At 35.5% G+C, this 24,512-nt stretch overlaps 1 protein-coding gene across 3 annotated transcripts in view; it reads left to right on the forward strand.

Annotated features, from left to right (window-relative positions):
• The window catches only part of rn (rotund), a 1,149,518-nt gene that overhangs the window by 536,871 nt on the left and 588,135 nt on the right, over positions 1 to 24,512 (forward strand). For all 3 annotated transcript variants that reach the window (XM_069846929.1, XM_069846927.1, XM_069846930.1), the window contains exon 2: positions 14,808 to 15,122. In XM_069846929.1, the coding sequence (XP_069703030.1) occupies positions 14,808 to 15,122 (315 nt within the window). The remainder of the gene's footprint in view (positions 1 to 14,807; positions 15,123 to 24,512) is intronic.

The raw sequence follows: 24,512 nt of genomic DNA on the forward strand, positions 1-24,512 counted from the left end.
TTTCAAACAGCTTTTTATTTGGCGCCCGAGATAAAAAAAAAATATTTTGGGTGAACAAAATTTTATAGCGTCAATGAAATGTGTTCTATAGTGTCAGTGAAATGTTTAACCCTTAAACTGGCAAAACTTCATTTCTCACACTGGTTTATTAAACCGTGTCGGACTGTAAAGAAAACAACTATCGCAATGTCCATATTTTATATGTTGTACAATATTATAGTATTGTGAAATTTTAATTTGTGCGAGATCGTGCGTATTTGCTTGTTTTCCGCACAGAGCTAATACGCGGTAAGTGTGAAATACCACATTCAGTATTCCCAACGTAACACAAATAACAATTTCCCTCTTCTTACCGCTTAAGCGCGACATTCATTTTACTGCTTTAGGCCTTTAACATATTATTTTTAGAGACGTTTAACATAGTAACAATTATAAATTGGAAACTTACCACTGCAATTTCACCTAAATTGAAATGTTAATTATTGTTTTTAAATATTTGCAAAAATTAAGTAAAGTCTACTACTCCACGAAACTTATTGCATTCCTGATACAAGTAACATTAAGGAAGCCGTGAAAAAATCAACGAGATTCCAGATGCCGATGTTATTACTGCAATATGTTATATAAATAATATTGTTAAAATATTAAAATGAAAAATAAATCATTACATAACCTTACCGTTTGTTTTAAGTTCGCATTTATATACTGGGGGGGGGGGGGAAGATAGACATATATCACGGCCTGCTGGAGTATAGTAAACACAGAAAACATTTTATAGGAACAATGTTGAAGAAAGATATTTTGGTTTTCCGAATTTGCCGTCATTAAACAGAAACCAAGATGGAGATTTCATTGCATCTAATTAGAAATTCGTCTTTCAGGTATGTAATAAACGATCTTCGCACAAAATAATGTACGATACACGAGCGGTGTGTTTGTTTTCATGTTCTCGGAAATTAAAAAAGCTCAACTACGTTTCGCTTTTTCAATCTTTTCCTCGAACATGAAAATGTCAACATACCGCTCTTGTAACGTATATTACTATTATTTGATCGTGGAAATTTCACCCTCGATTTCGCCTGGGCTCTAAACTTTGTACTCGCGCATAATATCTATTTTACTCTCTTATACTCTAAATTTTATTGCTATTATTTATTTATTTATGTACTTATTTAGTTGGCTGCCGGGTAGCTCAGTTGGTAGAGCAGCTGGCTATGGACTGGAAGGCCCGGGGATCGATCCCCGATCCCAGGTGATGACAGGATTTTTTCTCGTTGCCAAACTTTCAGAACGGCCCCGAGGTTCACTCAGCCTCCTATAAAATTGAGTACCGTGTCTTTCCCGGAGGTAAAAGGCGGTCAGAACGTGGTGCCGACCACACCACCTCATTCTAGTGCCGAGGTCATGGAAAACATTGGTCTCTACCTCCATGCCTCCCAAGTGCCTTCATGGCATGTTACGGGGATACCTTTACCTTTTACTTATTTAGTAATTTATGTACTTATTTATTTAACAGCATGTTCCCTTACAGTGCTAATTCTAAATAAGTTACTTGAGTTCTTTCTTCAAAGCAGTATTGTGTATAATAATTACAATGTATTATACAATAAAATTATTATATACGTTGACTGGTCAGTGAATTAATTATAATTATATTGTGTTAAAAGCATTATGCCTTACACATTATAGAAATTTATCCTGTTACCAACAGTAATCTCACTAGAGGTTTTGATTTATCTAGAGAAAATCAGAACTCAAGTGGGATTTAATTGACTATTACACGATTAGAAGAAAGTATATAAAGATTATAAGAAATAAAGTACTCTAATACAATAAAATACTAATGGACTTACTAAAATACTAAACTGTCTTGAAAAATGTATTATTGTACTCATCCTATATCATCATTACAAAAATTTCGCTAGGTGGCAGTAGTGTGTTATGATCAGCTGTTCTCTTGTTCCCAGTTGTGCCAACTATACAATCTTCATTGAACTCTATGGACGACAGTCATGATTAGTTGAAACATGTCGTTCCGTACCGTTTTATTGGTCAAAAGTAGTATGACGTAGTAAACGTGTAATAGTCAAAACAATATTATTTACAATAAATGCAGTATTTTATCGTATGTGATAAAATTTTTAAATACGATTACACGTGGTGGTGGTGGTTTGCCTGGCAGAGTTAAGGCCATAAGGCCTTCTCTTCCACTCAACCAAGTTTCAATAATATACATGAAATACAAAATTATGTTATAGATTACAAATCAACACTAAAGAAGATACCTTAGAAATTACATAAAATGTAGTACCTATAAAATTACAAATAATCGAGATCATTTACATAATATAAGGAGAATATAAAATAAACTAGAAAGTTACATATAATCAAAATCAGTTACATAACATAAGGGGGAATGAATATATATATATATATATATATATATATATATATATATATATATATATAATAAGAAGTAAACTGCTCGAGAAAAATTCGACGATTAATTCATTTTGTATGTATGTATGTAATACAAAAATATGGCATAGCAGCCCGTGATGCGAAAGGCAAGAACTTCGATTTTTACTGGCGAGAATCTGTTACAGATACTATAGGAGAAAAGAAAAGATGATCTTAGGAAATGCATTTTCGAGGTATTCACCACCACCACCATCACCACCACCATCACCACGTCGGTATAGCGCTGGCCTTCTGTGCTCGAAGTTGAGGGTTCGATCCCGGCCCAGGTCGATGGCATTTAATTGTGCTTAAATGCGACAGATTGATGTAAAAGTCCACACCTGTGGAGTAACGGTAAGCCATCTGGCCGCAAAACCAGGTGGCCCGGGTTCGAATCCCGGTCGGGGCAAGTTATCTGGTTGAGGTTTTTTCCGGGGTTTTCCCTCAACCCAATACCTGCCAATGCTGTGTAACTTTCGGTGCCGGACCCCGGACTCATTTCTCAGGCATTATCACCTTCATTTCATTCAGACACTAAATAACCTGAGATTCTGATGCAGCGTCGTAAAATAACCCAATAAAATAAAATTTGATGTGAAAGAACTCCTACGGGACAAAATTCCGGCACACCGGCGGCGCTGATATAACTTCGGCAGTTGCGAGCGTCGTTAAATAAACCATAATTAAAAAAAAACAACCACCACCACCACACCATTTCATCACTTATGCAAATACAAATAGCCACATATATGAAGAGTGTAGTTTATGGTAGAGTTTTAAATTTGCATGTCAATTTATGTCCCATAGAGCATTTAATTTTATTTTCGTGCCTCAAGTGATATATTGCATTAAACTAGTTTATAATTCATTATTTAGTCTATGTGGTTAAAGTGCATCTGTTTCTTCAAATATTAGTTCAGTATCCCATTACATTTATTGCACTATAGAATAATTTATTGCGTATACTTCATTGATATTTGTTCACTGTGCTCACAGCGGATAAGATGCTGCATTGAAAACATACGAACTCAGCGCCAGCATACTTTTGTATTCCGCCAAGTTTTTAATAATAATAATAATAATAATAATAATAATAATAATAATAATAATAATAATTCTCTGGTCATCCGTAAGTCTATATGTATATGTAATAGTAATTGGCCTCTTAACGAGAACTTACAGACTTTAAGAAAATTACTTCGAAAACAAACAAAACAGCGACACTAACTTGTAAAATTGTTAACACTGTGTTGAACGTAAATTATCAACAGTAATCTCACTAGAGGTTTTGATTTATCTAGAGAAAATCTAAACTCGAGAGGGATTTAATTGACTATTACACGATTAGAAGAAAGTATATAAAGATTAGAAGTAACGAAGTACTCCAATACAATAAAATATTAATTGACTTACGAAAATACATAACTATCTTCAAAATTGTACCATCTCAACATTCCAAATATTACGCTAGTAGATGGCAGTAGTGTGTTATGATTAGCTGTTTTCTTGCTATCAATTGTGCCAACTATGGAATCTTCATTGAACTCTGTGGACGGTTACTAGTCAAGAAGGCTTTGTTGATTCAGTTTCATTTTTATTAAAACATTTGCATTCCACTTAAATTATCCCGATCCCAGTAATCAAGGTCACTTGACAGATGATTTTCAATAAATCTTAGTATTAGACAATCTCTGATACGTGACTATTCATAATATCATATACCAGAAGCTATAACATAACCTAAATAATATAAACAAGTGTTAGAAAAGTTTTAATTAGGGATGATGAAATAAACAAGAAAAGTTTTAATTAAGGACGATGAAATAAAAAATAAACATGAATAATTTTAAAAGGAACAATTTATTGAAAGTACAATTTTTAAATTTGAATGTTTTAGTGGTTGGTAGTTCAGTTGATGATATATTGGACGTGTGCGTAAAAGAAGTGGAACTCGTTAATGTACATGGTGTATTCCTCAACTTATTCAGGATTTCCGAGTGGTACTCTTCATTTATTTGTAAATAGGATTTCAGGGAAGATGCATAGCTATGACCAATGATCTTTATTAATTCTTGTTTTTGAATGCCAATGCGAGTCATATTTGAAAGTGCTGTGCATCGACTGGAGTGGTTTGTAATTTTGTTGTTTTCTTTTTTTTTTTTTACGTGCAGATCAGTGCAGTATGAAATGTTGGCAAACATGGAAACAAATGCTAGGGTAGTGATAAAATAAAGAAATGCTAGGGACGCAATGAAATTAAACAAATGCTAGGGACGCGATAAAATTGTGCGATAAGCAGCCATGATTGGTTGAAAGACGTCCTTTCGTACCGTTTTATTGGTCAAAAGTAGCATGACGTAGTAAAAGTGTAATAGTCAACAGTAATCTCACTAGAGGTTTTGATTTATCTAGAGAAAATCAAAACTCGGGTGGGATTTAATTGACTATTACACGATTAGAAGAAAGTATATAAAGTTTAGAAGTAACGAAGTACTCCAATACAATAAAATATTGACTTACGAAAATACAACTGTCTTCAAATGTATTATTGTACCATCTCAACATTACAAATATTACGCTAGATGCATGCTAGATGGCAGTAGTGTGTTATGATTAGCTGTTATCTTGCCATCAGTTGTGCCAACTATGGAATCTTCATTGAACTCTGTAGACCATTACTAGCAATGCCTTCTCGATCTAGATCACGATGGCAGTGTTACTAGTCAAAAAGGCTTTGTTGATTCTGCTTCATTTTTATTAAAACAGTTGCATTCCACTTCAATTATCCGAATCCCAGTAATCAACGTCACTTGACAGATGATTTTCAATAAATCTTAATATTAAACAATCTCTGATACGTGGTTATCCATAATATCATATAGTAGAAGCTATAACATAACCTAAATAATATATACAAATGTTAGAAAAGTTTTAATTAACGACGATGACATAAAAAATAAACATGAATAATTTTAAAAGGAATAATTATTGAATGTACAATTTTCAAATTTGAATGTTTTATAGTGGTTGGTGGTTCAGTTGATGTTATATTGGACGTGTGCGTAAAAGAAGTGGAACTCGTTGATGTAGGCCTACATGGTGTATTCCTCAACTTATTCAGGATTTCCGAATGGTGCTCTTCATTTATTTGTAAATAGAGTTTCAGGGAAGATGCATAGGTATAACCAGTGATCTTTATTAATTCTTGTTCTTGAATGCCAATGCGAGTCATATTTGATACTGCTGTGCATCGACTGGAGTGGTTTGTAATTTTCTGTTTTTTTTTTTTTTTTTTTTTTTTTTTTTTTTTTTAACGTCCAGACCAGTGCAGTTTGAAATGTTAGCAAACAAAGAAACAGATGCTAGGGTAGTGATAAAAATGCTAGGGACACGGTAAAATTGTGCGATAAGCAGCCATGATTGGTTGAAAGACGTCCTTTCGTACCGTTTTATTGGTCAAAAGTAGTATGACGTAGTAAAAGTGTAACAGTCAAATTAAACTGTCTGAAATAGGGTATACCAGATTGCCCCTATAATTCGTAATTCTACACAGTTACGACGAAAAGGATATATTAGGGTTAATTTTATCAATAATAATAATAATAATAATAATAATAATAATAATTCTCTGGTAATCCTATATGTATAGGCCTATGTAATAGCAATTGGATCTTAACGAGAACTTACAGATATTAAGAAAATTATTTCGAAAACAAAGAAATCGGTGACACTAACTTGTAAAATTGTTGAACGTAAATTATCAACAGTAATCTCACTAGAGATTTTGATGTGTCTAAAGAAAATCAAAATTCGAGTGAGATTTAATTGACTATTACACGGTTAGAAGAAAGTATATAAAGATTAGAAGAAATAATGTATTCTAATACAATAAAATATTAATTGACTTACTGAAATTCTATTTCACTAATGTTATCTTCATCAAAACGTTTGAATGGAGCCGCCATTTTCAGTTGACTGCCTATGCTGTAAACAAATGACGATCGCAAAGCATGTTTTATGGTACCGTAAAGAATTTGCTGTTTGAAATGTTGGCAAACAAAGAAACAAATGCTAGGGTAGTGATGAAAATAAACAAATGCTAGGGAAGCGATAAAATTGAACAAATACTAGGGAAGCGATAAAATTGTGCGATAAGTAGCCATGATTGGTTGAAAGACGTCCTTTCGTACCGTTTTATAGGTCAAAAGTAGTATGATATAGTAAAAGTGTAACAGTCAAATTAAACTGTCTGAAATAGCGTATATCAGATTGCCCCTATAATTCTGAATGCTGTATAGTTACGACGAAAAGGATATATTAGGATTAAATAATATCATTATTATTATTATTATTATTATTATTATTATTATTATTATTATTATCATCGCTCATATTGTAACCATTATTGTTGATCAATTTTTACCCGTGAACTTCGATCAGGTTGAGCAGGCTGTACAAAGTCTCGAGGGCCCCGAACGAGAGATGAAAGAGTTGAAAGTCAACGCATGAAAAGAGACCGTCTGGAACAGAATTGCAGGGTAGACCCAAAACACGACAGTCTTTGCTGCAGGCAAGATCACAAACGCGTTCCACCAACCCTCCGGCGCCTAAAAATAAATAATAATAAAAACACAATAAAAGGAGTCTCTCGAAATGTGATCTCGTACCACAACAATCTGGACACGTGAGAAACTAGTCCGATGCCACCGCCTGCTATATCGTCGCGGTTATTTCAGTTCATTTTCTTAGCCGACGCCATATTCGAATGTTTCGAACATCTTTCAGGACGTGTAAGAAATTTTTGTATATTATTATGCTTTCGTTACATTTATTTTCACAAATATGTCAGCCACGGATGTAGCTCAGTCGGCTGAGGCACTTGCCTTCCGATTCCGGGTTGCGTTCGGGCGTGGGTTCGATTCTCGCTCAGGCTGATTACCTCGTTGGGTTTTTCCGAGGTTTTCTCCAACCATAAGGCGAATGTCAGTTAATGTGTGGCGAATCCTCGGCCTCATCTCGCCAAATACCATCTCGCTATCACTAATCTCTTCGACGCTAAATAACCTCGTAGTTGATACAGCGTCGTTAAATAATCAACTAAAACAAACCTGTTACTGCTATATAGTAGATACGAGTACTGTTGTTACTATTAATACTACTGGGTGTTCATTTCAAAGTGTGTCATGACGTCACTGTTGATGAGTCAGCGATTTGAAGCGAGTTTCAGCTTTTGTGTCTGAGAAGTTGCCTATTAATCAAGGCTTTCAATCTGAACTTGAGAACGTGTACGGTATAACTTGAACGTCGTAGCAACAGATGGCTGTCTGTAAAGTCTGTGTGCTACCATAACCTCTTTCGAACTGTGTTTTGCGCGGGCAAGTCGTACGCAGGGTATTTGTTATCATCGATTGCGTACGGCAACATTCCACAATACAAATCAAATGCTCCGTGTCCATGTTGACCGTCGAAGTTAATGTCAACAAATACGTAAGAAATCGTCTTAACCCTCTCCCCATATCCCGACAGTAAGAAAAAACTCACCTCAGTACATGTTTCGAAACAGTTCACATTCCTGCCACTACCGGCATTACCGTACGTATCGGTAAGTACTCTTCAGAATGAACGCCGTACTTGCTAGGCAACTTCTCTGGCAGATATGTAATACACCTCTGCGGAAGTGTAGGAAGATTGAATTCTCTAGGCTCATCGACTAGCCACGTGACGGCATACAGCGAGCCATGACACACTTTGAACTGAACACCCAGTAGTACAAGTACTGTTATTAAATCTACTACTAGTACAAGTACTGTTGTTACTATTACCACAGTCTACTATATACAGTCACGAAGCTTGGGATGATTTTTTTTGCCAACGAGTTGCATTTCTCGCGATAGTTGCTAGCCGCTTGGAGCGCTGTGAGTACTAGGAACAATAGACTGTGTCACTGCCATCGTCATCTAATACAGGCCGTAAGGCAGACCATGTGACTCGCTTAACCCGATCACGAAGGGCGGCGTTTCAACCATATAAATTAATTGGAATGCATAAAGAGTAACTTATATTTCTCTAAAATGTAGTGTAATTGCATTAATAAAATTTAAAACAATGATTAGGGGACACTTCAGACATAATTCCTTGCGAGTTAAGGTGTAATATTATTTTTGGTGTGAAAATTACGTTGTTCGTATGTGTAATACCTGCCATTATTTCGATTAAATATTGCGAAATTCTTGTACATTCATTAACACACGATTCAATAATTTTCAGTTGCACCGCACGGATATTTAGATATGTTGAAATTATAGGTTATGTTTACTGTACCAGTTGCCCCTTTCTGTCTAATTTTAGTGGTCTCCAATGCCCTGCCACTACATATGTATGTTATGTCATACGGATATTATAGGTTATGTTTACTATATTTAACTTATATTCCTATATTCGCAATTATACATTATAATTAAACATAATGTCAAGTATGACACCCGTCACATTCTAGTTGTCTATATTTTAGTGCTACAATTGAGTACTGAATTATTGTAGTTATCTACTACCTAAGAGACGAAGTAACACAATCGTACGTACACTAATTTCATAGGAGTGGTATGGTAAATTTTCTGTCTACAATTAAGGAAGGTAGATGTACTAAATTAAAATCACAATATAAATTCGTTTTTATTGAACCTCAAAATAGCTTCCATTCTAAACCTGAAATGTTGACGCGAACAGATTATGTTAACATGTAAAATTCTCTTCACATTGAAATAACACAGTTTTGTAATTATTTCTGCAACATATTATGCAACAAGAAGTAAACGGAACTTATGGACAAATTACACTAAATAAAGCTTAGCAATGATAAGCAATAAAGTTATAATATAATATTTCACTGAGCTCCATACAATGAAATAGAAAACCCGAACAAACATTACGGCCTGGTCTAGATTAAAAAAGCTTTGACTGTGCCGTATTTCGCATTTTTGTGAAAAGCTATGTAAACTGTGAAATGTTCGTTATCGGTTGTAATAACTGTAAATGGCTAAAATACAATAATTTTAATAATAATATTGGACAAGGAGACGTTTGTGGTACTATAAATATTGTAAGAAAAAGAGGTTAGAGTTATCCTTCTTCCGAAAGATCCAGGAAGGTGAGTTTATAGAATATAGGCTAATATATATTTATAAAAATAATATATAAACCTTATATATTTCATATTTCAATAGTGGAAGGAAGGTGTTAATTTTTTCAAAAGAACACGATATCGAAAGTACAATACATTTTATCGTCTGCTAGGGAAAGAGTCTGTGATGAGGCGATAGTAGCGATCCTGGTGGTGAGCAACTATCTATGGATGCATATTTCAACTATCTGTGTTTGCATATTTAGTAAGTATTAAGCTTCGTGACTGTATATAGTAGACTGTGCTATTACTGCTATTACGAGTAGTAGTATTATTACTGCTAGAACAGATACAAGTCTTACTTGCTACTACTAATACAGATACTACCGTATTTTTATTAATGCCACTAATACAACTAAATCTGCTGCTACGGCGATTACTGCCGGTAAGTTATACCAACGGATCTCCATAATTTTCAGATTAATAAAAGTGTTAGTAGAGATACTTCTTATATCGCTACATCTGCTAATACAGTTAATTCTCTGACTACTTCTGCTAATGCAATAAATAAATCTGCTGCTACGGCGATTACTGCCGGTATACCAACGGATCTCCATAATTTTCAGATTAATAAAAGTGTTAGTAGAGATACTTCTTATATCGCTACATCTGCTAATACAGTTAATTCCCTGACTACTTCTGCTAATGCAATAACTAATATTGCTGCTAATCCTAATGCAGTTACTTCTCTTACTAGCACTACTAACTTATTGTTACTACTAGTATTGTCAGTACAACTACTAATATTACGATGAAAAAGGCCTCCCTCATAACGAGTGCATCTCAGCACATGTGTGGACTTCGGTCCTACGTTCTTAGACATCTATGACGTAGTGCAGAGGGCGGCCACTAGAGGGAACCCAAGAGTTGGAACTTAAACTGAGACGATTCTGTCCGGCGCCGGGGTAGGTATGCTTAGTGGATAAAGCATCAGCACGTAGAGCTAAAAACCCGGGTTCAAATCCCGGCGCCAGAGAGAGAGTTTTTCTCCGTTCTATTACTCTTTCATCGTATGATGACGCAGAATATCTGCATGGAAATATCATATGTACTTCGGTACATTAAAATATTATATATGATATGCGTAAATCACTTCGTGATTTAAGATGGCGCTTATTCCGTCGGATCCCGGCCAACTAGTCACTCATAACGAGTGCACCTCAGCACATGTGTGGACTTCAGTCCTACGTTCATAGACATCTATGACGTAGTGCAGAGGGCGGCCACTAGAGGGAACCCAAGAGTTGGAACTTAAACTAAGACGATTCTGTCCGTCGCCGGGGTAGGTATCCGGTGTGGCTTAGTGCATAAAGCATCAGCACGTAGAGCTGAAAACCCGGATTCAAATCCTGGCGCCGGAGAGAATTTTTCTCCTTTGCATTACTCTTTCATCGTATGATGACGCAGAATATGTGCATGGAAATATCATATGTACTTCGGTACATTAAAATAATATATATACTATTATTACCATTAGTTGTGATATCACAGCTATGCATATTATTATTATTGCTCTTATTGTTTAACGACGATGACGGCGATGATGACGACAATGACATCTTGAAGCGCAGCAATCTTGATCGTCTCGGTGTGCAGCAAGAGCAAGTTGCCGTGTTCCACCTCGCCGAGGCAGGCTCTGTATGCATTGCTTGATCTCTCTCACAATCAGCCGCATGGTACATGACGCAGCAATTAACAGAGCTGTTAATTATTTGACTTGTAATTGTTGCAGGCACAAATTGTGTCGTGTGGTGTTATCTCCGCTTGTTGCACACTTATCAGTCTGTCATTCAATTGAATGGCGCACCTAACGGACTGCAACAGCGGATTATGTCCTTTGTACACAAGTTTACTCTCCTTGTCTTGTACAACAGTGCAAACAGACTTTCAGAAACGCACGGACTTAATTTAAATGCAAGTAAATCGCAGGCAGTCTTAATAGAACATCAAAGATCAAAGTGTGACAAACAAAATTTGCCACCGATAATTGTAAATAATACTACTATTCCATACAGCTCGACTGTGAAGAACCTTGGCGTTTATATGGATTGTCACCTGGAATGAAATGAACAAGTGAATCACACTTCCAAAAAAATATTTTCTATTATTCACTCATTAAAGCGACTGAAGCACTTTCTTCCTGATAAACTAAAATTAATCCTTGCACGAACACTCGTGATGCCACACTTTGACTACTGCGATATTGTATTAAGTAACCTAGGTGCAAATTTGAGCAGCAGGCTACAACGTGTGCATAATGCGTGCGTCCGTTATATTTGTAATATTCGTAAGTATGATCATGTTTCCCCGTCTTTCCAAACTCTGTCTTGGCTAAGGCTAAGCGATCGACGAGCCCTGCATTCTCTTGTTTTCTTATTTCAAATTCTGCGCACCGCTACCCCGATCTATTTGGCTTCTCGTTTTCAAAATGTATCTGCATATCATCAGCTAAGTACAAGATCTCATAATAATAATTTACTTATTATACCCTACCACAAGACATCTTTATATTCTTCATCTTATACAGTTTCAGTTGCTAGAAATTGAAACTCGCTACCGAGTAATGTAAGGGGTTGTTGGACAATAACTTCATTTAGGTCAAAATTACATAAATTCTTACTTAACAGATTAATTTCTGATTAATATGTGTTACCTATAATGAAACTAACATCTGTCCATTCTTATTATCATTAATTTCTCTAAATAGATTTACAAAACCTCTGATGGCAATTACATTAATATTCTCATTACAGAAATATATTTTAGATTTACATACATATATTTTTTTTCTCCCTGTAACATAGTCCTAGTAAGCTTATATTAAATTAATTTCATCATTTTACTAGCTAACTCAAATCTTAAATTAATTATAATTGATTGAATTAAATTAGCTCATAAATTAAGTTACTACTTTACCTTATAGGTTTATCTAAATGTAAATAAATATGTAGTCTACTAGTCTTTAAAACTTTAAAACTTAACTGAAGAATATAGCTGGAGAACCTTTTAAGTGTAGTGTAAATATTTGTAATTTAAATATGTATTGTATTGATTAAGGCTGGTTGAGTGGAAGAGAAAGCTTTATGGCCTTAACTCTGCCAGCGAAAATAAAACATTATTATTATTATTATTATTATTATTATTATTATTATTATTATCATCATCAAAGGAATAAGAGTGACTTTCTAGCGTTCAGTCTTTACATGTTGCAGTCTGTTTATTAGTAGAGTGGCTGTAATGCAATCCATGGTGCGATATCCCATGGAGGATCAAGGCTGACTGTTGGCCTCACATCCACATGCCTGAGCAGAGGTGAACGATCATTCAACCAGTACAGCGATGTGGTGTGGAACGATGATTCCATCCAGCCGTTACAGCTGACTTTTTAAACCGAATTTCTCTGCTCATTGTAGCTCACCAGATTCATCATGATTAGGGCCAGGAAATTCATGCATTTGCTGTAATTAATTGCGAATTAATTACACTGAACAATAAATTTTTACTTTTTGTCTTGCTCTGAAATAAAAATAGGTGAATATTACTAATATGGGTGCCCTAAATCTGAATTTAAAGTCCAAATTGCCCCCATCACTTACCATTTTCCGGGGGAAGTGAATTGAATTGTTTAATGAAAAAACTTTTTATTTTTATTTTTCACTGCTACTGATAAAAATTATTGCCAGCGTTGAACATGCCTGTTTATGTAAGTAATAGACAAGAACAAATAATATAGAAGTTGATACGTAGTATATTTAATACTCATTAATATTATTATTTATTCGTCGTCGTCATCATCATCATCATCATCATCATCATCATAACTAGGGCTAGGATTTTGGTGAAATTGCATCTTTTTTCCAGTAAGCCAGAAACATAGCTGCTTTAGTATTTATATGTTATATGATAAACTGAGTGTTTTAAGACATATTTGTTAGGCCTTTTTTTTTTGCATTTTTTTTGCCTGTTTCAACTCATAAGAGCATATTTTGTTTTATTCTGTCATTTTTTAGGCATTTTCACTTAATTTTGGCCATAAATCCCCATTATTAATGTAAAATAATGTTTATTTCCTTTGATATTTTCTTTACATATTTTGTCCATTAATACCCATTATTTTGTATAATATTTTAATCGTTTTTCTACACAAATATTGCCATTTTAACGTAGTACACCCCATGTAATGGATCAGTCCAACCACCCTTCAATATACACTCCTCTATACTTGCTAATTCCGGATAAGAGTGGCCTTGTGGTAGACCACATGAAAACTAAAAGTAAACTAAATCCATGGCGCTACAGCCCATGAAGGGCCAAGACCGACCAGCTGACTGCTGACCTCACGTCCACATGCCGAAGCAGAAGTGAACGATCATACATGGAAACTACATCAGATAAAATAATTAATTAAAGTGTACTACTTAGAAAAAATTATGTAAAATTTAATTTAATTACTAATCTAAATATAAAGTAGTACAATACCTCTTTTCCTACTAAGCCAATTACATAAGATCAATTTTTAAGGCATTTTAAGGGCATTTTTTAAAGATTTTAGGTCATAAATATATGATTTACAGTTCATCAAAATCCTAGCCCTAATCATAACCTTTCTTTTTTGCTACTGAGTACGTGTCCCTTATCGTGTCATGTTATTCTAAGCATTATTCTTCCATCATGCTAACAACATGAACAAGGAGACTTTATTTGTGTGTACTGTTCTCCAATCAGGAGATCAACCGTGTGCTTACTATTGCGTCATCTATTGGAGCGAAGTAGATAGATAATATTAGAGTTATGACTTCAGTTTAAAAATCATGCGCTCTCCTGCTTATGTTATTTCCTGTATGGAGGGATTAAAAGACCAGGAGATGAACCGTGATCTAATTTTGTAACTAGGGTAGTATAAAAATGTGTTATGGTTTGTGCTTTCAGAGATAGCCAATAGAGATACGAGTACCCACATGTGTGACCTTATGACATCTTATGACATCAACATTCATTCACAGCATCACCCCGCTTCCCTTCATTCCCTGGAGACTTTCTCGTGGTTGGAGTACAGTATCTGATGTTGGTTCGTGATCCCTACAAGGGAAAACGAAAGGGTCCGAAGGGTTAAGTCGTTTTATACATAATTTCTTGTTTTTAACTGCGATTATTAATTTCTTTGCAGAAAGCTGCTTTCGTCTGGTCGTCCCCGACCGAGCCCTCGCCGCACCCCCCACACGTCCACCACCCAGGTGGGGGTGGCGCACACCCCAGTGGGCCCGGGGCAGTGGCCGTGTCAGCAGGTAGTAAGTCGGGCGCAGGCGGGGCAGCAGGTGGCCCGGGGGGGCACCAGGGCAACCCCACGCAGGGGTTAGTGCACTGGATGTCCGTCATGGCCGAGCACATGAGCAGTGCGGCCTCCGCAGGGGCTGCCGGCAACCCGCATCACGACCCCGCGGCCGCGGCAGCTGTCCACTACATGACGTGGAATGGAGTCGAGGTAAGAGACGTCATACAGTACTGTCCTGCCGACTTCTCATGACCGATGTGAACATGTGTACTGCCCGGCCGAGATCTTATGATCGATGTGTGGTTTATTTACTTTTGTGCGAGATCGTGCGTATTTGCTTGTTTTCCGTACAGAACCAATAGGCGGTAAGTGTGAAATACCACATTCAGTATTCCCAACGTAACACACATAACAATTTCCCTCTTCTTACCGCTTAAGCGCGACATTCATTTTACTGCTTTAGGCTTTTAACATATTATTTTTAGAGACGTTTAACATAGTAATAATTATAAATTGGAAACTTACCACTGCAATTTCACCTAAATTGCACTGTTAATTATTGTTTTTAAATATTTGCAAAAATTAAGTAAAGTCTACTACTCCACGAAACTTATTGTATTCCTGATACAAGTAACATTAAGGAAGCCGTGAAAAAATCAACAAGATTCCAGATTCCGATGTTATTACTGCAATATGTAATATAAATAATATTGTTAAAATATTAAAATGAAAACTAAATCATTACATAACCTTACCGTTTGTTTTAAGTTCGCATTTATAGACTGGGGGAAAAAAAGACAGACGTATATCACGGCCTGCTGGAGTATAGTAAACACAGAAAACATTTTATAGCAACAATGTTGAAGAAAGATATTTTGGTTTTCCGAAGTTGCCGTCATTAAACAGAAACCAAGATGGAGATACGTTTCGCTTTTTCAATCTTTTCCTCGCACATGAAAACGTCACCATACCACTCTTGTAACGTATATTACTATTGTGCGAGATCGTGCGTATTTGCTTGGTTTTGGCACAAAACCAATCCGCGGAAAGTCTAAAATTCCACATTCAGTATTCCCAACCTAACACACATAATAATTTCCTTCTTCTTACCGCTTAAGTGACATATTGATTTTACTGCTTTAGGCTTTTAACATATTATTTTTAGAGACGTTCAATATAGTAATAATTATAAATTGGAAACTTACCACTGCAATTTCACCTAAATTGCACTGTTAATTATTGTTTTTAAATATTTGCAAAAATTAAGTAAACTCTACAACCCCACTAAAGTTACTGCATTCGTGATGCAAGTAACATTAAGGGAGCCGTGATAAAATCAACAAGATTCCAGACTCATCATAGACTGGGGAAAAAAAAAGACAGACGTATATCACGGCCTGCTGGAGTATAGTAAACACAGAAAACATTTTAAAGCAACAATGTTGAAGATAGATATTTTTGTTTTGCAAATTTGCCGTCATTGAACAGAAACCAAGATGGTGATTTCATTGCAACTAATTAGAAATTCCTCTTTCAGGTATGTAATAAACGATTTTCGCACAAAATAATGTACAATACACGAGTGGTATGTTTTCTTTCAATTTTCGGAAATTAAAAAAGCTCAACTACGTTTCGCTTTTTCAAACTTTTCCTCGAACATGAGAACTTCAACGCATATTACTATACCCTTTAGAAAACGTTGAAATTTTCTTTAAAATACAATGAAACCTGTATTAAACGATCACTAATAGTTCCATATAAAATTGATCTTTGAGAGGGGTATTTATTTTTATTTTAGTAGGTTATTTTACGACGCTTAATCAACATCTTAGGTTATTTAGCGTCTGAATGAGATGAAGATGATAATGCTGGTGAAATGAGTCCGAGGTCCAATACCGAAAGTTACCCAGCATTTGCTCATTTGAGAGGGGTAATCGCTTGTTATAAGTTTCACAATATTTATCTTTACATCTCGCAAGACAATTTGAATCTTGGACTGAGCACTTCTAGAGTTGATTACAACTTGTATGGAAGAGAAAACTATGAAAATCACAGAAAACAGAACCAAGTCAATGGCGGTAAATGGTAAAAATGTTTCGAGGGTTAAAATTTCAATAAATATTAAAGTAATTGAACTGGTAACCGATTTTATTTCACAGTTTACTCATCAAAAATTGAGACTCCGCTTGCGTTGACACTCTAGCTCCATCTCACTTACCGAATACCTCCAGACACGCAGCATCTGCTGCTGAATTAGCCGTGAAGAAGAAAGTCAATAAATATGTGCTCATCTTTTAGACAATTATATCTTTGTCCCATTTGCTGTGGAGACCTTCGGTCCTTGGAGTCATGACGCTAAAGTTTTGGTATCTCAAATCGGCCAAATTTGACTTGGTATTACATAAATCTACATATTTAGGGGTTTTATTCATTTTTTGCTTCTCTGAAGGGAAAAAAAAAAAAAAACTTTGCTAGGGAAGTTTACAATTTGAAATACACAGATTTAGGAAACCTTTTTACCTACCCAAGACAGGATATATTTCGAGACGAAACATAACGTCCTTAGTTCCAGGAAGTAATACAGGCACTCATTCCATACCGCCCACTGTAAATATGAGTGAACAAACGGCAACCTTTCTCATACAACTGTCTTTATTGTAAAAATCACTCAGAAAGTAGCGTTGCCTTCATGCGGTGGATGGGACGAGGACGACATGATTTGTCTCGAACTATAATTGTTCTGCACACGTCTTAATAAGCCGTTCCCATGGAATTTGCAACCTTACCCACCCTCTTCCTATAATTCTTCCAGGGAAATCCCGTGTCAAGTCAGACATGAGACTTTCAGGTTATTGCTTGACTTCTTTATTTTAAATTTAGTAGATCTATACGTAAATAGGATTTTCCGAGCAATTAGAAAGTATAGTTCTAGGCTAGAATAGTCCTACCCTTCTGAATGAGGCAGGAATGTCACTTTTCAAACAACAGTTTGTAATTGCCTGTAGTTTGAGGTTTTAGTAGGTACTTTGTTTCTTACAGGGAGCAGCTAAAATGCATGTGTCCCACATCTCCTCTTATTTTCTCCTAATCCAGTAAAGCGAAACAGTGCCTGCAGTACTGTTGTGTCATTCATTTCACTCATTTATCTAGTTTTAGTATTTACAGTACCTATAAGTGCAAGTGAGTTTATTTACTGCTTTCAACTAACTAAAATGCCCCTGTATCTTCAACCATAACGACACATATAAAATCATGGACTGCAATGGACGAAGCTTTCACTACAGATGGAAAAATAGTAATGTGTCAAGTGTGCGGTAAAAAATTCGGGTGCTTTATGAAATCCCAACTGGAGAGTCTTACCTATCCTATACCTGCCAGATATTGATATTAAATATTTTAATGATTTTACATATTATGGTACATATTCAGCTTATTTTTCTTACATAAATATGTACATATTTCACACCTCGATATTACATAAAAATCCGGTCCCTAGTTATAACCAAGTTGAAAATGTATTCACATTTTAATTTCCGATAATGGAGGCGAAGTGAGAACACTTGAAATACTCGTTTGTAGAATCACAGCCTCCGTTGTATTATGCTAGCGTTGCTCACAGTCCTATTTGCGTGTGCACAAATATAACAGCGTTAATTTCTGCGTGCCTTAATATTTGCACAGTTAGAAGCATAGAGCTGAAGTAGTCAGAGCATTTAATCTACAAACATTTTTAAATAAATTTTATACAATTTTTTTTCTCTCTCCATATAGTTTTAATTTGACGATTTTTATTTATCTTTCGTGTGTGCTATTTTATACTGCTGTTAATAGTCTCGTTTTTCCTTCTGTGACAATATTTAGTAACTCTGTAATGTTTGCTCTTCCGTAAACTTTATTGACGACATGCTTTTAAACAAATCTGCATTGCACCATACACTAGAAGGTAGTATGCAACCCTCACTCTTTGATCATGGCACTCTTAGCATTGTCCGAATAATTCTCGTCCTCACAATCAATTATCCTTTCTTTATAGTTACTGTGCTACTGGAATCTCATCATCATCATCATCATCATCATCATCATCATCATCATCATCATCATATCCTCACCAAAAACATAGTTTTCATCACCATGGTCACATGATTTTCAACAATAATTTTCACCATCGTTACCACCACCACAACATTTACGGTAATCGCCTTACATTACCATCCACCATAATTTCCATATTTTATCGTCCACATCGCCATAAGTTTAATAATTTTCGTCATTACTACCTACCATAATTCCCACAATTATCGTCAACATTATCAAAGTTTCATAATTATCAACAGTAATTTCCATAATTATCGCCAATATTACTATAAGTTTCATAATTTATTATCGTCATTACCATTATAAGTGTCATATTATTATTATTATTATTATTATTATTATTATTATACTATTATTATTAGACTATTATTATTACTGTTATTATTAATATTATTACTATTATTATAATTATTATTATATAATTGTATCACTGTGGTGGACTTTAATTGACCTATGGCTGTTGTCCAGCACATAAATATCAATAAATAATAAATAATAATTATTATTATTACCATCAGTATAATTTCCATAAGTATCGTCAACATCACCATAATTTCCATAATTATTACAACCCTACCTTTCGTAATTGTCACAACCCTACTTTCCGTGTGATCACAAACCTTACTTTTCATAATTATCGTCACAACCATACTTTCCATAATTATCGTCATAACCATACTTTCCAAAATTATCGTCAATCCTACTTTCCGTAATTATCGTCACAACCCTACTTTCCGTAATTATCGTCACAAACCATACTCTCCATAATTATTGTCACAACCATACTTTCCATAATTATTGTCACAACCATACTTTCCATAATTATTGTCACAACCATACTTTCCATAATTATCGTTACAACCATACTTTCCATAATTATCGTTACAACCCTAGTTTCCGTAATTATCGTCACAAACCATACCTTCCATGTTTATCGACACAACCATACTTTCCATAATTATCGTCTCAACCATACTTTCCATAATTATCGTCACAACCATACTTTCCATAATTATCGTCACAACCATACTTTCCCTAATTATCGTCACAAACCATACCTTCCATGTTTACCGACACAACCATACTTTCCATAATTATCGTCACAACCATACTTTCCATAATTATCGTCACAACCATACTCTCCATAATTAACGTCAAAACCATACTTTCCATAATTATCGTCACAACCATACTTTCCATAATTATCGTCACAACCATAGTTTCCATAATTATCGTCACAACCATACTTTCCATAAGTATCGTCACAAACCATACCTTCCATGTTTATCGACACAACCATACTTTCCATAATTATCGTCACAACCATACTTTCCATAACTATCGTCACAACCATACTTTCCATAATTATCGTCACAACCATACTTTCCATAATTATCGTCACAACCATACTTTCCATAATTGTCACAACCATACTTTCCATAATTGTCACAACCATACTTTCCATAATTGCCACAACCATACTTTCCATAATTATCGTTACAACCCTAGTTTCCGTAATTATCGTCACAACCATAGTTTTCATAATTATCGTCACAAACCATACTTTTCATAATTATTGTCACAACCATACTTTCCATAATTATCGTTACAACCATACTTTCCATAATTATCGTCACAACCCTACTTTCCGTAATTATCGTTACAACCATACTTTCCATAATTATCGTCACAAACCATACTTTCCGTAATTATCGTCACAACCATACTTTCCATAATTATCGTTACAACCCTAGTTTCTGTAATTATCATCACAACCATAGTTTTCATAATTATCGTCACAAACCATACTTTTCATAATTATAGCCACAAACCATACTTTTCATAATTATCGTCACAACCATACTTTCCATAATTATCGTCACAACCCTACTTTCCGTAATTATCGTCACAACCATACTTTCCATAATTATCGTCACAACCATACTTTCCATAATTATCGTCACAACCATACTTTCCATAATTATCGTCACAACCATACTTTCCATAATTATCGTCACAACCATACTTCCATAATTATCGTCACAACCATACTTTCCATAATTATCGTCACAACCCTACTTTCCGTAATTATCGTTACAACCATACTTTCCATAATTATCGTTACAACCCTAATTTCCGTAATTATCGTCACAACCATAGTTTTCATCATTATCGTCACAAACCATACTTTTCATAATTATAGTCACAAACCATACTTTTCATAATTATCGTCACAACCATACTTTCCATAATTATCGTCACAACCCTACTTTCCGTAATTATCGTTACAACCATACTTACCATAATTATCGTCACAAACCATACTTTCCGTAATTATCGTCACAAACCATACTTTCCGTAATTATCGTCACAACCCTACTTTCCGTAATTATAGTCAAAAATCATACTTTCCATAATTATCGTCACAACCATACTTTCCGTAATTAACGTAACATCCATAATTTCCATCATCATCGTCAACATCACCGTAATATCCAAAATGTTATCGTTACAAACATAATTTCCATAATTATTATCAAAATCATCATAATTGCCATAATTATCGTCATTACCATAATTTTCACAATACTGTAATGAGGTCACTAAAATAAGAACATTGTAGCCAATGTATTCTATGTAGCAGGAATTTACTCACGAACAAACCTACACCGTAGTTCTCTTGACTACACGACTCACGATTCTGCGTCTCCGGAAACGAATAGTAAAACAGAAGGTGATAAAGTTAATGCCAATTTAATCTAATTATAAATAATTTGAGTTCCAAGTTCACCGCTCAACAGCTTCGATTCCTCCATTCAACGATTCAATGTCTGCTCTGACTCAACAACACTTATTGTATTACTGATTACGAGACTCCGACTCGGCTTTTTTGACTCCTACACTTCTACTCGTCCTTTTTGGCTCCGAGTCTGGTTCTTGACTCCTAGGCTCCGACTCGACTTCTTTGACTTAGAGACTTCGACTCAGCTTTTTTTACTTCGAGACTCCAACTGTGGTTAGTGACTCCTAGACTTCAACTCGCTTTTTTTGACACCTAGACTCCGACTCGTCTTTTTTTATTCCGAGACTCCGACTCTAGTTTTTTACTCCTAGACTATGACTCGACTTTTTTTACTCAGAGACTACGACTGTGCTTTTTATTCTGAAACTCCGACTTAACTTTTTTGATTCCAGATTTCGACTCAGCTTCTTTGACTTCTAGACTCCGACTCAGCTTTTTTGACTTCGAGACACCGACTGTGGTTTTTGACTCCTAGACTTCAACTCGCTTTTTTTGACACCTAGACTCCGACTCAGCTTTTTTGATTTCGAGACTCTGACTCTGGTTTTTGACTCCTAGACTCTGACCCAGCTTTTTTGACTCAGAAACTCCGACTCTGTTTTTGATTCCGAATCTCCAACTTAGCTTTTTTGACCCCAGATTTCGACTTAGCTTTTTTGACTTCTAGTCTTCGACTCAACTTTTTTGACTCTTAGACTCCGACTCGACTTTTTTCACTCGGAGATTCCGACTCCATTTTTTCATTCCGATACTCCGACTTAACTTTTTGACTTCTTGACTCCGCCTCAGCATTTTTTACTTCTAGACTTCGGCTTAGCTTTTTTGAATTCTAGACTCCGAGTCTACTTTTTTTACTCGGATTCTGGTTTCTGATTCCTACACTCTGACTCCTATATTCCGATTTGGCTTTTTCGACTCCGAATCTCCGATCTGGCTCTCTTTACTCCTAGACTCCGACTCAGCTTTTTCGGCTTCTAGACTCCGACTCACCTTTTTTGACTATTACATACCGACTCAGTTCTTTTTGTCTCCTAGACTTCGACTCAGCTTTTTTTTTTTTACTCCAAGACTCCGACTCTGGGGTTTGACTCCTAGACTGCGACTCAGCTCTTTTGACTCCTAGACTCCGATTCAGTTTGACTTCGAGATTCCGACTCACATTTTTTGACTCTTAGATTCTGGACTCAGCTTTCTTAGCTCCTAGACTCCGACTTAGTTTTTTTACTCCGAGACTCCAACTCTGGTTTTTGACTCCTAAACTCCGTTTCAGATCTTTTGACTCTTAGATCCTGACTCAGATTTTTTGACTTCGAGACTTCGACTCTGATTTTTGATTCCGAGACTCCGTTTCAGATCTTTTGACTCTTAGATCCTGACTCAGTTTTTTTTGACTCCGAGACTCCAACTCTGGTTTTTGACTCCTAGACTCCGTTTCAGATCTTTTGACTCTTAGATCATGACTCAGATTTTTTTTGACTTCGAGACTCCGACTCTGATTTTTGATTCCGAGACTCTGATTCGCCTTTTTCGATTCCTAGACTCCGACTTAGCTTTTCTTACTCCACGACCCTGGCCAGGTTTTCTGACTATGCAACTCCGACTCTATTTTTTTGACTCTGTGGCTCGGACTCCGCGATCAGTAACTCTTGTTACTCATGTTATAGCGACCCGTGACTCCTCGACTCGTGACCCATAGTTCAGAAGGGATACATTTCGAGAATTTATTATTCCCATGAGTCTGTTATTAAAATATCCCACTAGAAAACTAAGCATAAATATAAACGTGTATTATATGAAAATACATATATGAAGACATTAGTTTTTTGTCAATCCTCATATATAAACAAAAATTCATGTAATTGTATACCCTGGCTATCTAAACACATGTTAAAATTTTGTATTGTGCCTACCACATTTAAATATATACAACTGGACTTGCGAAAAATAAATAGCACGTCATATAATGAGATATTAAAGTTGTTTAAGCACTGAATGCCATGTTTTGTGTGTGCTTCGTACCATCAATCATCCAGATGGGCCCATAAAGACGTACTAACTGGTGCGAGTAAGGAAAAAGCATATTACATTCGCTTTAAGAAGTATAAATGTGTGTGCATGACGTATTAATTTATCTGCGAGTGTTCTTGAATGAATACCGGTAAAACACAGCGCGTATCCGTCATTCGCTGTACTTTATTGCGACTTCATTTTCATTGGGTAGTTGTACAGGGTTGTCCTCATAGTCATGTTGTATCTCTATTAATACAGAGTCTTCCAGAGTTAATGATGGGGATTCATGAGGTTACTGTGAAGTACGTATCGCGTGTAATGGAAAATATGAAATAAAAATATGAAGTAGTCAATACAAAACACAAAACAGTGTAGAGAAATATTTGAACAATAGACAGAAACAAAGAAACAAAGAATAAATACAATTTATCCATGACCACAACGAAAAGCATGCCTTTGCTAAATACTTTTACGTTTTTAAAGTAGGCTTTTATTCAACATTACTTTATTTCACTAGTGAGATAAAGACTTTACCTCACAGTTTGAACTTTATCTCACAGAGTTCATTAGTATTTTCCTAGTACCCGGGCACGCACGTACACTTTTCCATTCAACTATTACTCAAGAAGTTAATATATTAGTTACTAGATGTCACTACCTCCACTTGTTTATTACCATTTCTTAAAAAAAAA

The sequence above is a fragment of the Periplaneta americana genome, chromosome 15, assembly GCF_040183065.1.
Source record: "Periplaneta americana isolate PAMFEO1 chromosome 15, P.americana_PAMFEO1_priV1, whole genome shotgun sequence".
NCBI classification, from domain to species: Eukaryota; Metazoa; Arthropoda; class Insecta; order Blattodea; family Blattidae; genus Periplaneta; species Periplaneta americana.